This window comes from Hyperolius riggenbachi, chromosome 10 (genome assembly GCF_040937935.1).
Source record: "Hyperolius riggenbachi isolate aHypRig1 chromosome 10, aHypRig1.pri, whole genome shotgun sequence".
In the NCBI taxonomy this organism is placed as follows: Eukaryota; Metazoa; Chordata; class Amphibia; order Anura; family Hyperoliidae; genus Hyperolius; species Hyperolius riggenbachi.
The window spans coordinates 206,975,187-206,989,126 of record NC_090655.1 but is presented as its reverse complement, the minus strand read 5'-3'; the positions used below and the strand labels follow the sequence as shown (position 1 = coordinate 206,989,126).

General features: G+C 42.8%; 1 protein-coding gene across 3 annotated transcripts; it reads right to left on the bottom strand.

Annotated features, from left to right (window-relative positions):
• Positions 1-3,370: 3,370 nt before the first annotated feature.
• LOC137534278 (oocyte zinc finger protein XlCOF7.1-like) lies at positions 3,371-13,940 on the bottom strand. 3 transcript variants are annotated; one of them, XM_068255699.1, is made up of 5 exons: positions 13,299-13,940; positions 13,069-13,166; positions 11,494-11,599; positions 10,165-10,266; positions 3,371-6,355 (listed from the first exon to the last, which is right to left on the bottom strand). In XM_068255699.1, exons 1-5 carry the CDS (start codon positions 13,330-13,332, stop codon positions 5,082-5,084), a joined length of 1,614 nt encoding a protein of 537 aa, XP_068111800.1. In that variant the 5' UTR covers positions 13,333-13,940; the 3' UTR covers positions 3,371-5,081. The 3 variants fall into 3 exon arrangements, with proteins under 3 accessions (XP_068111800.1, XP_068111801.1, XP_068111799.1); XM_068255700.1 differs by having other exon boundaries at positions 13,730-13,940; XM_068255698.1 differs by lacking the exon at positions 13,299-13,940 and having other exon boundaries at positions 13,069-13,290.

The window sequence follows — 13,940 nt, the reverse complement described above, 5'->3', positions numbered from 1 at the left end:
TCTCGCTTTTTTTCTGAACTAAATAAGTTACTGGTTTCTTTCCTCTGGAACTCGTCTACCCCTCGAATAGCCCTGTCCAACCTTCAACTCCCAGTGGATAGGGGAGGCATTGCCCTCCCTAACTTTAAACTTTACTATTGGGCTACGGTGATCTGCACAGTCTACTGGTGGTTTGCGCAGTCAGAATATAACCCTGCTACAGCCTTAGAAGTCTCAATAGTAGGTTCTAGTATGGCTCTATCAGCCTTGCCATTTAGGGGCCCTAAAGCACTACCTCACTTAACTACTCCAATGAAAACTACTGCCAAAATCTGGGATATAGTCCACCAAGATTTGGCTAAAACCAACCAATGATCTCCATTTACCCCCTTATGGAATAATGTGAAACTAAAAGAATTCCTAACCATACCCAATCCGTCAGTGTGGGCGAGCAGGGGTATCTGTAAGCTCAAAGATATAGTTGACCAACAAAAACTCCTTTCTTTTGATGAGCTTAAAATACGATTCTCCCTCGCCAACTCCATGTTTTTTAGATATATCCAACTACGTCACGCATTTAATGCTCAATTCTCTCCACAACCCACAACAGTTAATCCTAGTGAAATAGAGAAACTGATGATGCACTCCGGTCTTACTGGAATTACCTCACAATTATACAGTATTCTCATCTTACGTGCAACGAGTGAACCTGGCAAACCACTAGTGGCCTGGAATAAGGATCTCCCTAACCTTTCAGTTAAAGACTGGGAGGGGATAACTGCTGACTTTATAAAAGTACCTATGGCAGCAAAGCACAAATTCTGTGCACTTAAATATCTATACAGAGCATATTTTACCCCACAGAGAATGTCAAAAATGAAACAGGGCGCATCTGACTTATGCTGGAGGTGTTCTATGGATAAAGCAGGTTTTTTCCATATATTTTGGGACTGCCAAAAAATACGCATATTCTGGTCACAGACTCATGACTTACTGGCTGAGGTTGCAGGCCCACAAGTCCCAAATACGACAGAGGCCATGCTCCTAAACCACTTTGGAGATACTAACCTCAACGAACATAAATTATATCTTGCTAAGTTAATATTATTCTACGCCAGAAGGGTGGTCGCAATGGCATGGAAAAAGCCGAATCCACCTACTATTTCTGAGCTAAAAACTCAGGTGAATGCAGACCTTGTTATTTATAAAAATATATATGTAGGAAGGGGATCCCAAAATTTTTTTTTATAAAATCTGGAAAAAATGGTTGAAAAAGTTTGACATTGACATCTAGACCCAAGAACGATTATCATATCCTGATGACCTATCTTAGAGGGGGAGAGGGGTGGGGGTGGGATCTGTCGAGCCGAGGGGGGGGACCTGGTACATCTGTCGGGAGTTTAATGTGTGTTTTGTTTGTTGTTACTGTACTTTGTTAAGGGATACGCTGTGTTTCGTACCTCTCACTGTCTTTCATACTGTTTGTACTTAAAAATGAAAATTTAATAAAAATATTTTCAAAAAAAAAAAGTTGCCACATCCCTTAAGGTGGCCATTAACGGTCCAATTTCTAGTAAAAAAAACGTTTGAGCGATCAGAAATTCTGATCGCATTGGTTGTAAATAATTTCTATGGATGGGTACAATCAATTACGAACGATTATAAAAATAGTCATCCGAGTGGACTTTGGTCAAACCAAAATTTGGATTTTCTAGTTGGTTGATAGATAGGAAGCAAAGATTGGTTCGTTGATAGTGTAGTGAATAATTTTTCTTGCTAGAAATTGGATCATTAGTGGCCACCTTTAGTGTCCCCTCTGCCCTTCCCTGCACCTCTCTTCAATTAATATCCCTACTGTAGGCCCCTCCACGTAGTTACTATGGCTCCAGTATTGTAGTATAAACACTGTGGCCATTTCCTGCCCCTGTTTTGTTCCCACTCTGGGCCTTGCCCTGTTCTGTGTATAGTTTTGCCACGGTGGCTCCTCCCCTGCATAAAGGATCTCCCTGTAGCATCACCACCGTTGTTCTTTTCATGGTGTTAATGTCTTCACTAGTCTCCTCCTTATAGATGATGTCCCCACAATACCCCACTCCTAGTTAGAATTAGAATTTTGGCCCCTTTACTGCAATGTTTCCACTGTGAATCCCAACTTGTAGTTAAGTTAGTATTGCCAATGTGCCCCTCGCCCTATACTGTACCTGTAGCAATGTCACTGTGACCCTCCTACCTTCTAGTGCTCCCAATGTTGCCATCTCTTCTAGTGTCCCCACTGTGCCCCCCCCCTATTTCTAGTCTAGTCATAAATAAGCAGGTAGGCTCCTTCCATATACTAGTGTGGGGGTGCTACAGAAGAGAATACCCCCAAAGTTTTGCCTGTGGTTGTCTAAGAGGTAACCAGACTTTGCAACATCCCATTTAAATTCATTGGTCACTTTATTAGGTACACCTTGCTAGTACCAAGTTGGGCTCCCCTTTGCTTTCGAAACTGCTTTAATTCATTGTGGAAGATTCAATAATGGAATCAGGTGGAACAAAGATTTTGAACCATATTCACATGATAGCATCACGCAGTTGCTGCATATTTCTCAGCTGCATATCCATGATGCTAGTTTCCTCTTTCACCACATCCCAGAAATGCTCTATTAGATTGAGATCTGGTGGCTTTGGAGGCCAGTGCATTACAGTCAGCTCATTGTCATGTTCGAAAAAAACAGTTTGAGATGTTGAGAGCTTTGTGACATGGTACATTATCCCGCTGGTAGTAGCCATCACAAGATTGGTTATCTGGGGTCATAAAGGGATAGATATTGCCAACAAAAATATGATTTGTTCGAACTTCAGCAACTTGACCTCACTACGTCTACATGCCTAGATACATTTAGTTGCTGACATGTGATTGGCTGTTTAGCTATTTGTGCTAACAAACATTTGAACAGGTGTACCTAATAAAGTGGTCAGTGAGTGTACATTCCATTTGGTTCCACGTCCACTCTTATTTCACTATAATGAGAGGAGGCTTAATAATGGGGGCTCTGTTATGGGGGCACTACAAGGGGATACTATAATTGGGAGGTGGGGAGAAGGATAGAACAGTGCCCTCAGCCGAGTGGACGCATCGAGGGGTTCAGGGGCGCTGTACATACACTAGAATATTGGCTGAGGGGCCCCCACTGTTGTATGTGTGTAAGCAACTTAAGCAGGATTGTACCACAACTTTACACAGCGTTCTTAGTTAGCTCTTCATCTGAATAGACCCTTGCAAAGTTCTGATGTATTCCAAATCATTTTGTTTCTTATAAGTAAAAAAGAACACAAAACTAAGCATAAAATCTCTATTTGTAATATCAATGCTCTTTACATCAACTCTGTAACAAAGAGAGAACAGACATTGTAGTTGTTCTCAGATGTATTTTATTGTTTTAACGTTAGAAAGGCATGTCCTCATTGTAGGTGTTTCCAGTACTGTAGCCATACAACTGTTCATTCACTATCCTTTGGGCAACTTTTGTTCTGATAGGTAAAATGTACAAACTTTTGCTACCTGACATATGGACCAATAAGAATCCTTCCTGTTGTTAGGAAGGATTACCATTGGTCTTTTGCAATCCAATGGGAGCCCTATGCTTCTTCCCAGGCTGTGAGCTACATACCAAGCTTATCTTCATGCCCAGCAGGGCAGAAGACTTGAATGGTTCCAATGGCAAACCGGATGCACGATGGTGGGGAGTGTGAACATCTCGATGGGCACAGCATATCCGTTCAGGAGCTGATCTATTGCTAGATGATTGTATATGAGTGTGTTTGGAATGCAACATATTTGATTGGCAGCTTTCATTGCCTTGTTATGTATACTGGCTGCACTCTTTAATTTTAGCATTTTTTCCAACAAAATACACATGGCAGCTTCACATTCCTCTCAGTTCAGATGTCCTTTAAAATGTAAAAAAAATACCCACATAGTTGTGTTAAAGAGACTCTGTAACAAAATTTTGAGCCTTATTTCTTCTATTCTATAAGTTCCTATACCTGTTCTAATGTGGTCTGTCTTACTGCTGCCTTTCCTAGTTGCACTGTCTCTGTAATAAAGCTTATCTCCTTTCCTCTGTCGTCTCTGTTGGGCTCAGGCTGGAATGTGTGGAATGTGCAGCACTGCTTGTCATTGGCAGAAGCTATACACACTCTCTCCAAGCTCTGCATGAGCCACACAGTAAGCTGTTCTCAAAGTGGTTAGAAGCCATGTTTTTTGTATGTAAACACTGCATAAAAATGGCAATTACAAGCCAGGATTGCAGCAGGGAGTGGCAGAAACAGCACAGAGGGGCCCAGTAGAACATAATAATAGAATGGTATGCTTTTTATTGTAAGAATGTTAGAGTACAGATTCTCTTTAAGGTGGTTTACATTCCCTACATAGATTTGTTTAATAAGCAATATTAATACATTTGCTTTAGTGGAAAGGAACGAAGGACACCTTTTCACAGCTACCATAATGTACCATGTCCTGACCCAGAAGCCAGAGTGGAAGCTAAGATATCACACAAGGAGGGATTTCAAAGAGCACAGAAATAAGTCACCATATGCTGCATCCTGAGTAAGGCATACTTTGTTGTGTATACAAGCTGGTAACGTTTGTTAGGTTCTGAAGGAGCTTAGACACAGCCTTATCTTAGTGGCCTGAAACACATTCACTGTGATAATTCTTTACCACTCCCTGCTGCTTATTATTCAGTAAAGAAGGCCTTACCAAGGACACAAGAGGCTTTCCTCTGTGCATCCCATGCATGTAACCCAGGGAAGCAGAGATGGATTAAGATTTAATGAGATCCTAGGCAAGGTAGTAGAATTGGGCTCCCTTGTGGTCATTCTGTTAAGCTGCAATATAGGAGGTCAGAGAAGGTGACTGGTGGGCCCCTTGACACCCAGTAGGCCCCAAGCACCTGCCTAGGTTGCCTGGTGTATGATCCTGCTCTGCAGGGAAGGAGTGGGCAACTATGCAGTGCCATTACATGGGTTCTGGGCAATGTGTTGGATTAGTGCAGCCAATTCCTTCATTAATGCGTAGCGCATCAAGAAGGGAATTCCTTCTGATGTTCAGATCACTAAAATGACTTTTCTGCAGAATGGGATTTCTGGTGTGTAGAGAGGTTGGATCTGTGGCTAAAACATTTCCCACATTCTAAACATGAGTATGGCTTCTGCCCTGTATGGGTTACCTCATGAGAGGTCAGCTGCGCTTTGCGAGGGAAACATTTCCCACATTCTGAACATAAAAAAGGTTTCTCTCCTGTGTGATATTTCTTGTGTGCAGATAGATTGGTTCTATGACTAAAAGATTTCCCGCAATCAAGACATGAATAAGGCTTCTCCCCTGTGTGAGTCACCTGATGCGAGAGAAGTTGTACTTTCTGGGCAAAACACTTCCCACACTCGGAACATGAAAATGGCTTCTCTCCAGTGTGACTTTTCTGATGTACAGTAAAGTACGATCTGGTAGCAAAACATTTCCCACACTCTGCGCAGGAATAAGGTTTCCTCCCTGTATGAGTCAGCTCGTGTTTGGTAAGATCGTTTCTAACAGAAAAAGTTTGACCACACTGCGCACATGAATATGGCTTCTCTCCTGTATGAATTCTTCCATGTACTATCAGACTTGGCTTTGTGGTAAAACACTTCCCGCATTCACTACATGAAAATGGCTTCTCATTTTTATGAGTTTTCTGGTGCAGACTAAGGTTCCTTTTCAGAGTGAAACATTTCCCACACTCAGAACAAGAAAATGGCTTCTCTCCTGTATGGGCTTTCTCATGCCTGCTAAGCATTGATTTGTGTCCGAAACAGTCTCCACACACAGAGCAGGAATACGGCTTCTCTCGCGTGTGAGTTTTCAAGTGTACATCCAGAGTTGACCTTTCAGCAAAACATTTCCCACACTCTGAACATGAAAAGGGTTTTTCCCCTGTGTGAGTTCTCTCATGCATGACGAGCTTTGATTTCAAGAAAAAACATTTCCCGCATTCCCCACAAGAAAACGGCCTCTCTCCCGTGTGGCGTTTCTCGTGTCTCACAAGAGATTTTTTGTGAGTAAAACATTTGCCACATTCGGAACATGAATACGGCTTCTCCAGTTTATGAGTTTCTTCATGCCTGGTAAGAAATTCTATGTGGCTAAAACATCTCCTACATTGTGAACAAGACAACGGCTTCTTCCCTGTGTGACTCCTTTTGTGTCTGATAAGATTCGATTTTAGGGAAAAACCTTTACCACATTCAGAGCACGCATATGGTTTTGCCCCTTCATGGGCTCTCTGATCATCATCTTCTGTTCCATCGTCTGGAGGAAGACTCTTCAGCTTACTCCTGTTGTGCTGTCTATCTGGAGGAAACAGGACGCAAAAAAATGTGTTAGAAGTGCACGGGTTTAATTAAGCAGCACAAGATTGTTTTAAAGTGGACCTGAACTCAGAACTTCCTCTCTGCTCTAAAGGATAAGCAACAGCATAACAACCTTTAAAGAAAAACATTCTTTGTTACAGCTGATACAAATCCTGCAATAAATCTGCAGTGTGTCTACTCCCTGCTTTCATGGAAGCAGACATAGGGTTAACATCCTGTGTTCACAAATTGGCTGCTCTGCTGAATCAGCCAGCTGACATAGCTGAGAGATCAAATTACAGTTGTGATTAGTCGCAGATGAGAGATAATTAGATAGACTAAAATGTCTAGATATACAGGGTGCATTTCTGTTTTCCGTCTGTCCTGTTCAAGAGTTCAGGTTCATTTTAAAGCAGAAATATAGTTAACACAAAAAGTTCATTCAATTCTATTGTTTTCTAATGTTACCAAAGTAACATGCAGGTGAGCTTCACTCATTACTAGTTTCCACTATGCAACCCACGGGGTGTGGATTGGGTACTTAAAGGGGCACTATGGCGAAAAATTGTAAAATGTAAAATATGTGCGAACATAACCAAATAAGTACATTTTTTCCAGAGTAAAATGAGCCATAAATTACTTTTCTCCTATGCTGCTGTCACTTACAGTAGGTAGTAGAAATCTGACAGAAGTGACAGGTTTTGGACTAGTCAACAGTATGCACAGGGGTGTCTGCGGGCCTCAGGCAATGATAATATCACGGGGAGTTCCTATGGCAAGGAGGGTCACCAATCCTCCTCAAATCCAGTCATTCCACACAATCTCCATAAGGAACTCGACCCTCTGCGGATTCTTATCCAACGATGATGTTTATTGAAGTGTTACAGCAAGTATACACAGCATGTCACTACCAGCACAACGTTTCGGGCAAGGTGCCCTTTCTCAAGTGCGAGCACTTGAGAAAGGGCACCTTGCCCGAAACGTTGTGCTGGTAGTGACATGCTGTGTATACTTGCTGTAACACTTCAATAAACATCATCGTTGGATAAGAATCCGCAGAGGGTCGAGTTCCTTATGGAGATTGTGTGGAATGACAGGTTTGGACTAGTCCATCTCTTCATAGGGGATTCTCAGCAAGGTTTTTATTCTTTATAAAGGATTTAAACAATGATGCTGGCCAGCTTCCCTGCTCGCTACACAGTTTTTTGGTAGTTGGACAGAGCAACTGCCATTCACTAAGTGCTTTTGAAAATAAATAAATCCCTGAGAATCCCCTATGAAGAGATGGACTAGTCCAAAACCTGTTGCTTCTGTCAGATTTCTACTACTTACTGTAAGTGACAGCAACATAGGAGAAAACTAATTTATGGCTCATTTTACTCTGGAAAAAAACGTACTTCTTATTTGTATATGTTCGCACATATTTTAAATTTTACAATATTTTGCTGTAGTGTCCCTTTAAAGTAAACCTGAGACAGAGGGCACAAAAGGATTTTTACTTACCTGGGGCTTCCCTGTAGTCAGTCAGCACTCTAAACATCCTCTTGGTCTGATGCGTTGTGCTGCTCCAGCCAAATTAAAGTCCATGAATCAGGGTCCTATGCACATCCGCTTTCCGGTACAGTACGCTGCCTCCATTGCATTCCCATGGCCAGGAGAGTCCTGTGCATGCTCAGTTACAAGTCTGTACAAGCTGTGCATGCACAGAACGCTCCCGGGCTTTAGGTCCATGATCAGGGAGGTGCACGGCCAGGGCAGTGCATGCGCAGTAGTCAGAGATTGAGCCAGCCCTGGACTCTACCGTGGCACACAATAGCAAAATGGATCAGACCTGGAGGACACTGAGGGAGCTAATAGACTAAAGGGGTCAACAAGAATGGGTCAGCACCACCAAGTAAATTATAGCTCTTTAATGAGTATGGCAGCAATAATCAAGAAAAATATATAATTTACTTGGTGGTGATGACCCATTCTTGTGGACGTGTATCAGGTGCCCGTTGGGGTGCTGGGGCAGGAGTCTAGCACACCAGCATATCCATTGGTGCTCCTTCATCGCTTCACCTTGAGACTAAAAGGGGTCTAGAAGAAGCCCCAGATAAGTAAAAATCCTCTTATCCTTCCGTCTCAGGTACGCTTTAACCTCCTTGGCAGTATTCCCGACCCAGGCTCGGGGTGAAAAAAGATGCTGTTAGCAGTAATCCCAAACCTGGGTCAGGTAGCAGCTGGGAGGTATATGCAGAGCATGCAGCGGAGCAGCGGTTATAACTCACTGCCCCTGGGATCTGGATGCTCGCAGCTCATCTCCTTCGCGTAAGATTGCTGTTTGTCACATGACGTCAAACAGCAAACTTACTATAGGGGTAGAATGCCACCCGGAAGACAGGATGAAGAAATGCAGCACTGGATCCCGGGGAGGTGAGTAAAGTACAGGGACTGCTGCAGATCTCACTGCAGAATGATTGTTTTTACCGGTTTTAGGTTCTTAAAGAGACTCTGTAACAAAATTTTCAGCCTTATTTCTTCTATCCTATAAGTTCCTATACCTTTTCTAATGTGTCTTACTTCAGCCTTTCCTAGTTGCACATCATCTGTATTATCTCTGTTGTATAATCTAATCTTCTTTCCTCTGACGGCTTTGTCGGGCTCAGGCACTCAGGCAGGAATGTGCTGTTCTGCTTGTGATAGGATAGAAGTTATACACACCCTCTCCAGGCCCCCTGCAGGCTCTGTGTGAGTCACAGACTGAGCTCCTCTCAGCCTATCACACTGGTTAGCAGCCATGTATTTTGTTTGTAAACACTGCCTAAAACTGGCAATTACAAGCCAGGATTGAGCAGAGGAGGACAAAGGGAGACAGAAGAAGACACATGGGGAACACATTCATTGGGTAAAACATCTACAAGATACTCCTGGACCATGGACACACTAGTATTAGTATATTTTTTCCCTAGTTTTTACCCTCTAGACCTAGGTGCATCTTATAGTCCGAAGCGTCTTATATTCTGAAAAATACAGTACTACAAAGGCTCCCTGAAAAATGCATGCATTTGCGCTTTCCATGTGTCTAGTAGCCTGAACTTTGATGCAGCAACCTACTTATCAAAAACATTAAACAATGGTGGAGAAGTAGCTAGGTAGCAATGTACTTTCTATTTATAATGCTATGGGTGCAATATGGTCAAAGCTTTTTCAGAGGAAAAAGGATAAGGAAAGGTTATAACTGTCCTGCTCTTACCAAAACTATAATGAAAACGTCGATCTGAAGTTATACTTTAAGTGAAATGCCACTCTGGCAAGAAATTACCTATTAAAGATGTATTAGTGGTGCAATTTATTGTTATTAAAAATTATCTTTGTATTTTAATTTAAAGCGAGCTTAGGATTTCCAAAACTGATAAAACTGATTTTCTACTATGGTATTGTACGCTGTGTTGCACTAGTTTTTACTCCAGACAGCCCAATTACTGCATAGATCGGGAACAGTTGTCACTTGTTTTCCACACCTTCAAAAAAACAAGCGAATGGCAGGAAGCTCTGACACTCCCTGCTTGTGCAGACTCATCAAAACCACCGTTTTATTGAGGATGAAAAGGATGAGAGGAGGGAGAGAAGAGAAAGAATCAGAGTAAAATGAGAAGGAAAGAGCAGAAAGAAAATACAGTAAGAGGAGAAGTGAATGAGGAGGAGATTGAGGAGAGGAAGAAAAGAGAGAGAGAAAGAGAGAGAGAGAGAGGAGCGGAGACACAAAAAGTGAAATTGTTGAGCAGAAGAAAGTGTGTCTCTTCTATGTATTTATGGTTTATCACTCACCTCTGTTGATCTCTGTTGTAATTTCCTCCTCTTTAATTTTCACCTGAATTATTTCTTCATCCTCTTCATCTTTGACATTTGTCCCTGTGATGTCTCCGCAGTCTGTGAATAAAGATAAGTGTGATGCCTCCTGTACTGAGAAATGTGTGTACTGGGTACAAGTTATATCCCCATTGCCCCCAAACAGGAGCTGACAGCTAGTGTCTCCCCAACTGGGTATATTCTATCTCCTCATAACCCCTAGCTGGAGCTAATAGCTCCTGACTCCCCCACTGTGCACATACTGTACTCTCATTACGTTTTATAGGGGCTGATGTCTCCTGACTCCACATGGGGCACATACTGTCTCCCCATTACTTCTAATAGGGGCTGATGTCTCCAACCTACCCACTGGCCACATACTGTCTCCCCATTACTTCTAATAGGGGCTGATGGCTCCTGACTCCCCCACTGGCCACATACTGTCTCCCCATTACTTCTAATAGGAGCTGATGTCTCCTGACTCCCCCACTGGCCACATACTGTCTCCCCATTACCTCTAATAGGCGCTGATGTCTCCTGACTCCCCCACTGGCCACATACTGTCTCCCCATTACTTCTAATAGGAGCTGATGTCTCCTGACTCCCCCACTGGCCACATACTGTCTCCCCATTACCTCTAATAGGCGCTGATGTCTCCTGACTCCCCCACTGGCCACATACTGTCTCCCCATTACTTCTAATAGGAGCTGATCTCTCCTAAATCCCCACTGGCCACATACTGTCTCCCCATTACTTCTAATAGGGGCTGATGTCTCCTGACTCCCCCAATGGGCACATACTGTCTCCCCATTACTTCTAATAGGGACTGATGCCTTCTGACTCCCCCACTGGGAACATACTGTCTCCCCATTACGTCTAATTGGGGTTGATGGCTCCTGACCCCCCTAGAAGGCACATGCTGTCTTACCATATTCGCCAAAAGAGGCTGATGGTCCCAGCTCCCCCCACCAATTGCCTAATGTCCCCAATTACCATAATGGGCGCCGTCAGCTCCTGAATTCCTCACCAAGACCATACTGGGCTTACCTTATTAAGATTCCAAGGCTAGAGAATGTAACGAAAAACAAATGATCTAACAAACCCAGCCTGAATGTATTACAAACATCTGCTTTCTGGAGGAAGTAATCTGCAACCCTTTCCTAGGTCATGTCTGTAGCATGGACACCTAATAGGTTCGTGGTTCACTGATTGCAGTGATATGCACGCACCAGTGTTGAGAACAATCCAGGCTATCCTGAAGTTTGTTATTTTAACAAAACTATCTAATTGCAAACATGTGCATCTCACCTGTACTGATCTCTACAGGAATTTCCTCCTCCTCCTTACATGACTCATCTTCTCCAATGAACATCTCAGCTTCTTCCTCCTTCACTACTTTGATAATTTCTTCATTCTTTGAAACACAAATTATTACATGTTAAAAAAAGGTTTTGCAGCCCTTGTATAAAATAATTATTATTATGACATATCATGCTTGATAATTATACAGCCTTGTACACATTTTCAATTATTATTGGCCAATCATGGACCAATTTTACCCCCCCCCCCCCTCATGTAGTATGACAGTTTACCTACATAATCTGCACATCATGGTAAATATTTGTTGACCCTCATATGGTACTACATGGAGGTGATAAAATTGTTCATTGAATGGCAAATCATAATTGAAATGAATACCAGGCTTAGCTGCTGATGTAGTCTTTAGCCAAGGATGGTCCAGAGGTTTAACAGATCCTCCTACAGCCCACCGTTTCAATGTAGGGTCCCTTACTTGAGCCATGGCCAGATGACGAGAGACCCTGTGCTGAAACGATGGGTTCTACGAGGATCCAGGAAGCTTCTAAACCATCCAAAATCTTCTGACTACTGAAGTGTCTAACTTTGTCTCCACTTCCCACATCAAGTTTGATCAAGCTTACTTTAAAAGGCACTTTTTGCATATTTTTAAGTTACAATAACAACCCTAAGGCTGAGCAGGGGACAAGGGGACAAATCTGAAACGATGTTAAAAAAAAAAAGACCTAAGAAGAGGGAAGGCTCTGAATCCCACTGAGCCTTCCCGGTCCTTTCTTCATGTCCTCCTTCCACCGATGTCCCCTTAGCACCTTTGGCACTCCTCAGCAAGCTTTGGAAGCACTTGTATTCCCAAGTGCTTCCTAAGATGGGGGCAACTGTACTGCGCACGCATGAGCCTGGACTTGCTCGTGTTCAGCACAGATCCGCTCATCTTCAGAAGTACTCGTGGACGCGAGTGCTTCCGAAACTTGCCAAAAAGTCCAGAAGAGTTATTCAACCAAGCCGGTCAAATAACTTCATTGGGGGGGGGGGACAGTGGTGGAACAACGGGATGGAGAGAGGACCAGAAGGCTCTATGGGATTCAGAGCCCTCATGCTTCTGAGGTAACTATTTAAAGAGGAACTTTAACCCAGGATTGAACTACATTTTAATCAGTAGCTGATACTCCCTTTCCCACCAGAAATCTTTACCCTTTCTCAAATAAATCACCAGAGGGGGTCTGCATGGCTGATATTGTGGTGAAATCCCTCCCACAGTGTGATGTCATGACCATGGTCCTGTCTACGAACCTTGTTGCATTGTGGGAAATATTGGCTTTTTCCAACTGCCAAGCAAGCAGAATCTCTCTCTGTGCAAAGAACTCTCAGTAAAGAACATTCGGTACAGATCACCTAGCAGAACTAAAGATGCCACCACCAATAATACATTTCAGAGTGAAAATCAGGGAGAGGAAATATTTTAAAATGGGAAAACACTGACTAAGTAAATTATAAGTGAATATTGTAAAAGAATAAGCAATTTTACTAATTTTGTTATTTTCACAACAGATGTCTGGTTTCTTTTACCTGATAACCTTGTGAGATCTTATGATCTTCCTGTGTAGAATCCTGAGAATAAAAAGGACCTGCACATCTCTCTGGTGGGTTTCTGTTAATATATCCATCTGAGGGAAACACAAATACACACTGAACACAAATAATTCTTATCATTATACTGTATCAGGGATGCACATACTCTATCTAGAGGACCTTCTATACTGCTCTCTTCTGTACCAGAAAGGAAAGTCTCTGCCTACCTGGTGATGTGAGGGGTGGCAAATTCTGCATCATTTAGATCATGTTGTCCTTTAATGCACTCCAAGTATTCAAGTACTTTATAGGTTTCCTTAGTTAATTTAGACTCAAGAGAAACATCAGTACGTCAGTCCTGAAAGAGGGACAAATGAGGAAGAAAGAGGGATGGGGAAAGGGTTCCAATTCCCAGAGAGGGACTGTCCTTACAAAAGAGGGACAGTTTGGAGCTATGCCCTTCTCTGCTTCAAAGTTAAAAAGAAAGATGTGGCTGATGTCAGCATTAATATTTCAAGCCACAGTAGCATAACATAAAGTATGTGTTTACTATAAACTTTGGGAGATGAGGGAGGCTTTAGCAAGCCATACATTGTTCAAAAGAAGTGCAATTCAAGAAGCCACTGATTAACCCCTAATAAAAATCAATAGGGATTACTCTGAATTCTGCACCATACTCTCCCCTGATGAACAAGTCTCTTCGGTCTCCACCACAGAGGACACTGCCTGCAGCACACAACTAGTAGGATTTAGCAACACTTGATCTCCATCTCCATCAGACTTGTGCTGAGTCCCTGCAGAGATCTCGCTCACCACTCCCCAATTCCACCGGCCAGTGGTACAACCAGCCAGCCATACAGTCAGCTGCA

Bases quoted from the DNA above. Each gene is read 5' to 3' on its own strand.
- LOC137534278 (XM_068255698.1), bottom strand. From the start codon at position 13,212: ATGATAAGAATTATTTGTGTTCAGTGTGTATTTGTGTTTCCCTCAGAT. The intron at 11,600-13,068 runs GTAAAAGAAACC...TGTGTTTCAAAG, and splicing joins AGATCTCACAAGGTTATCAG to AATGAAGAAATTATCAAAGT. The intron at 6,356-10,164 runs GTGAGTGATAAA...TGTTTCCTCCAG, and splicing joins TACAACAGAGATCAACAGAG to ATAGACAGCACAACAGGAGT.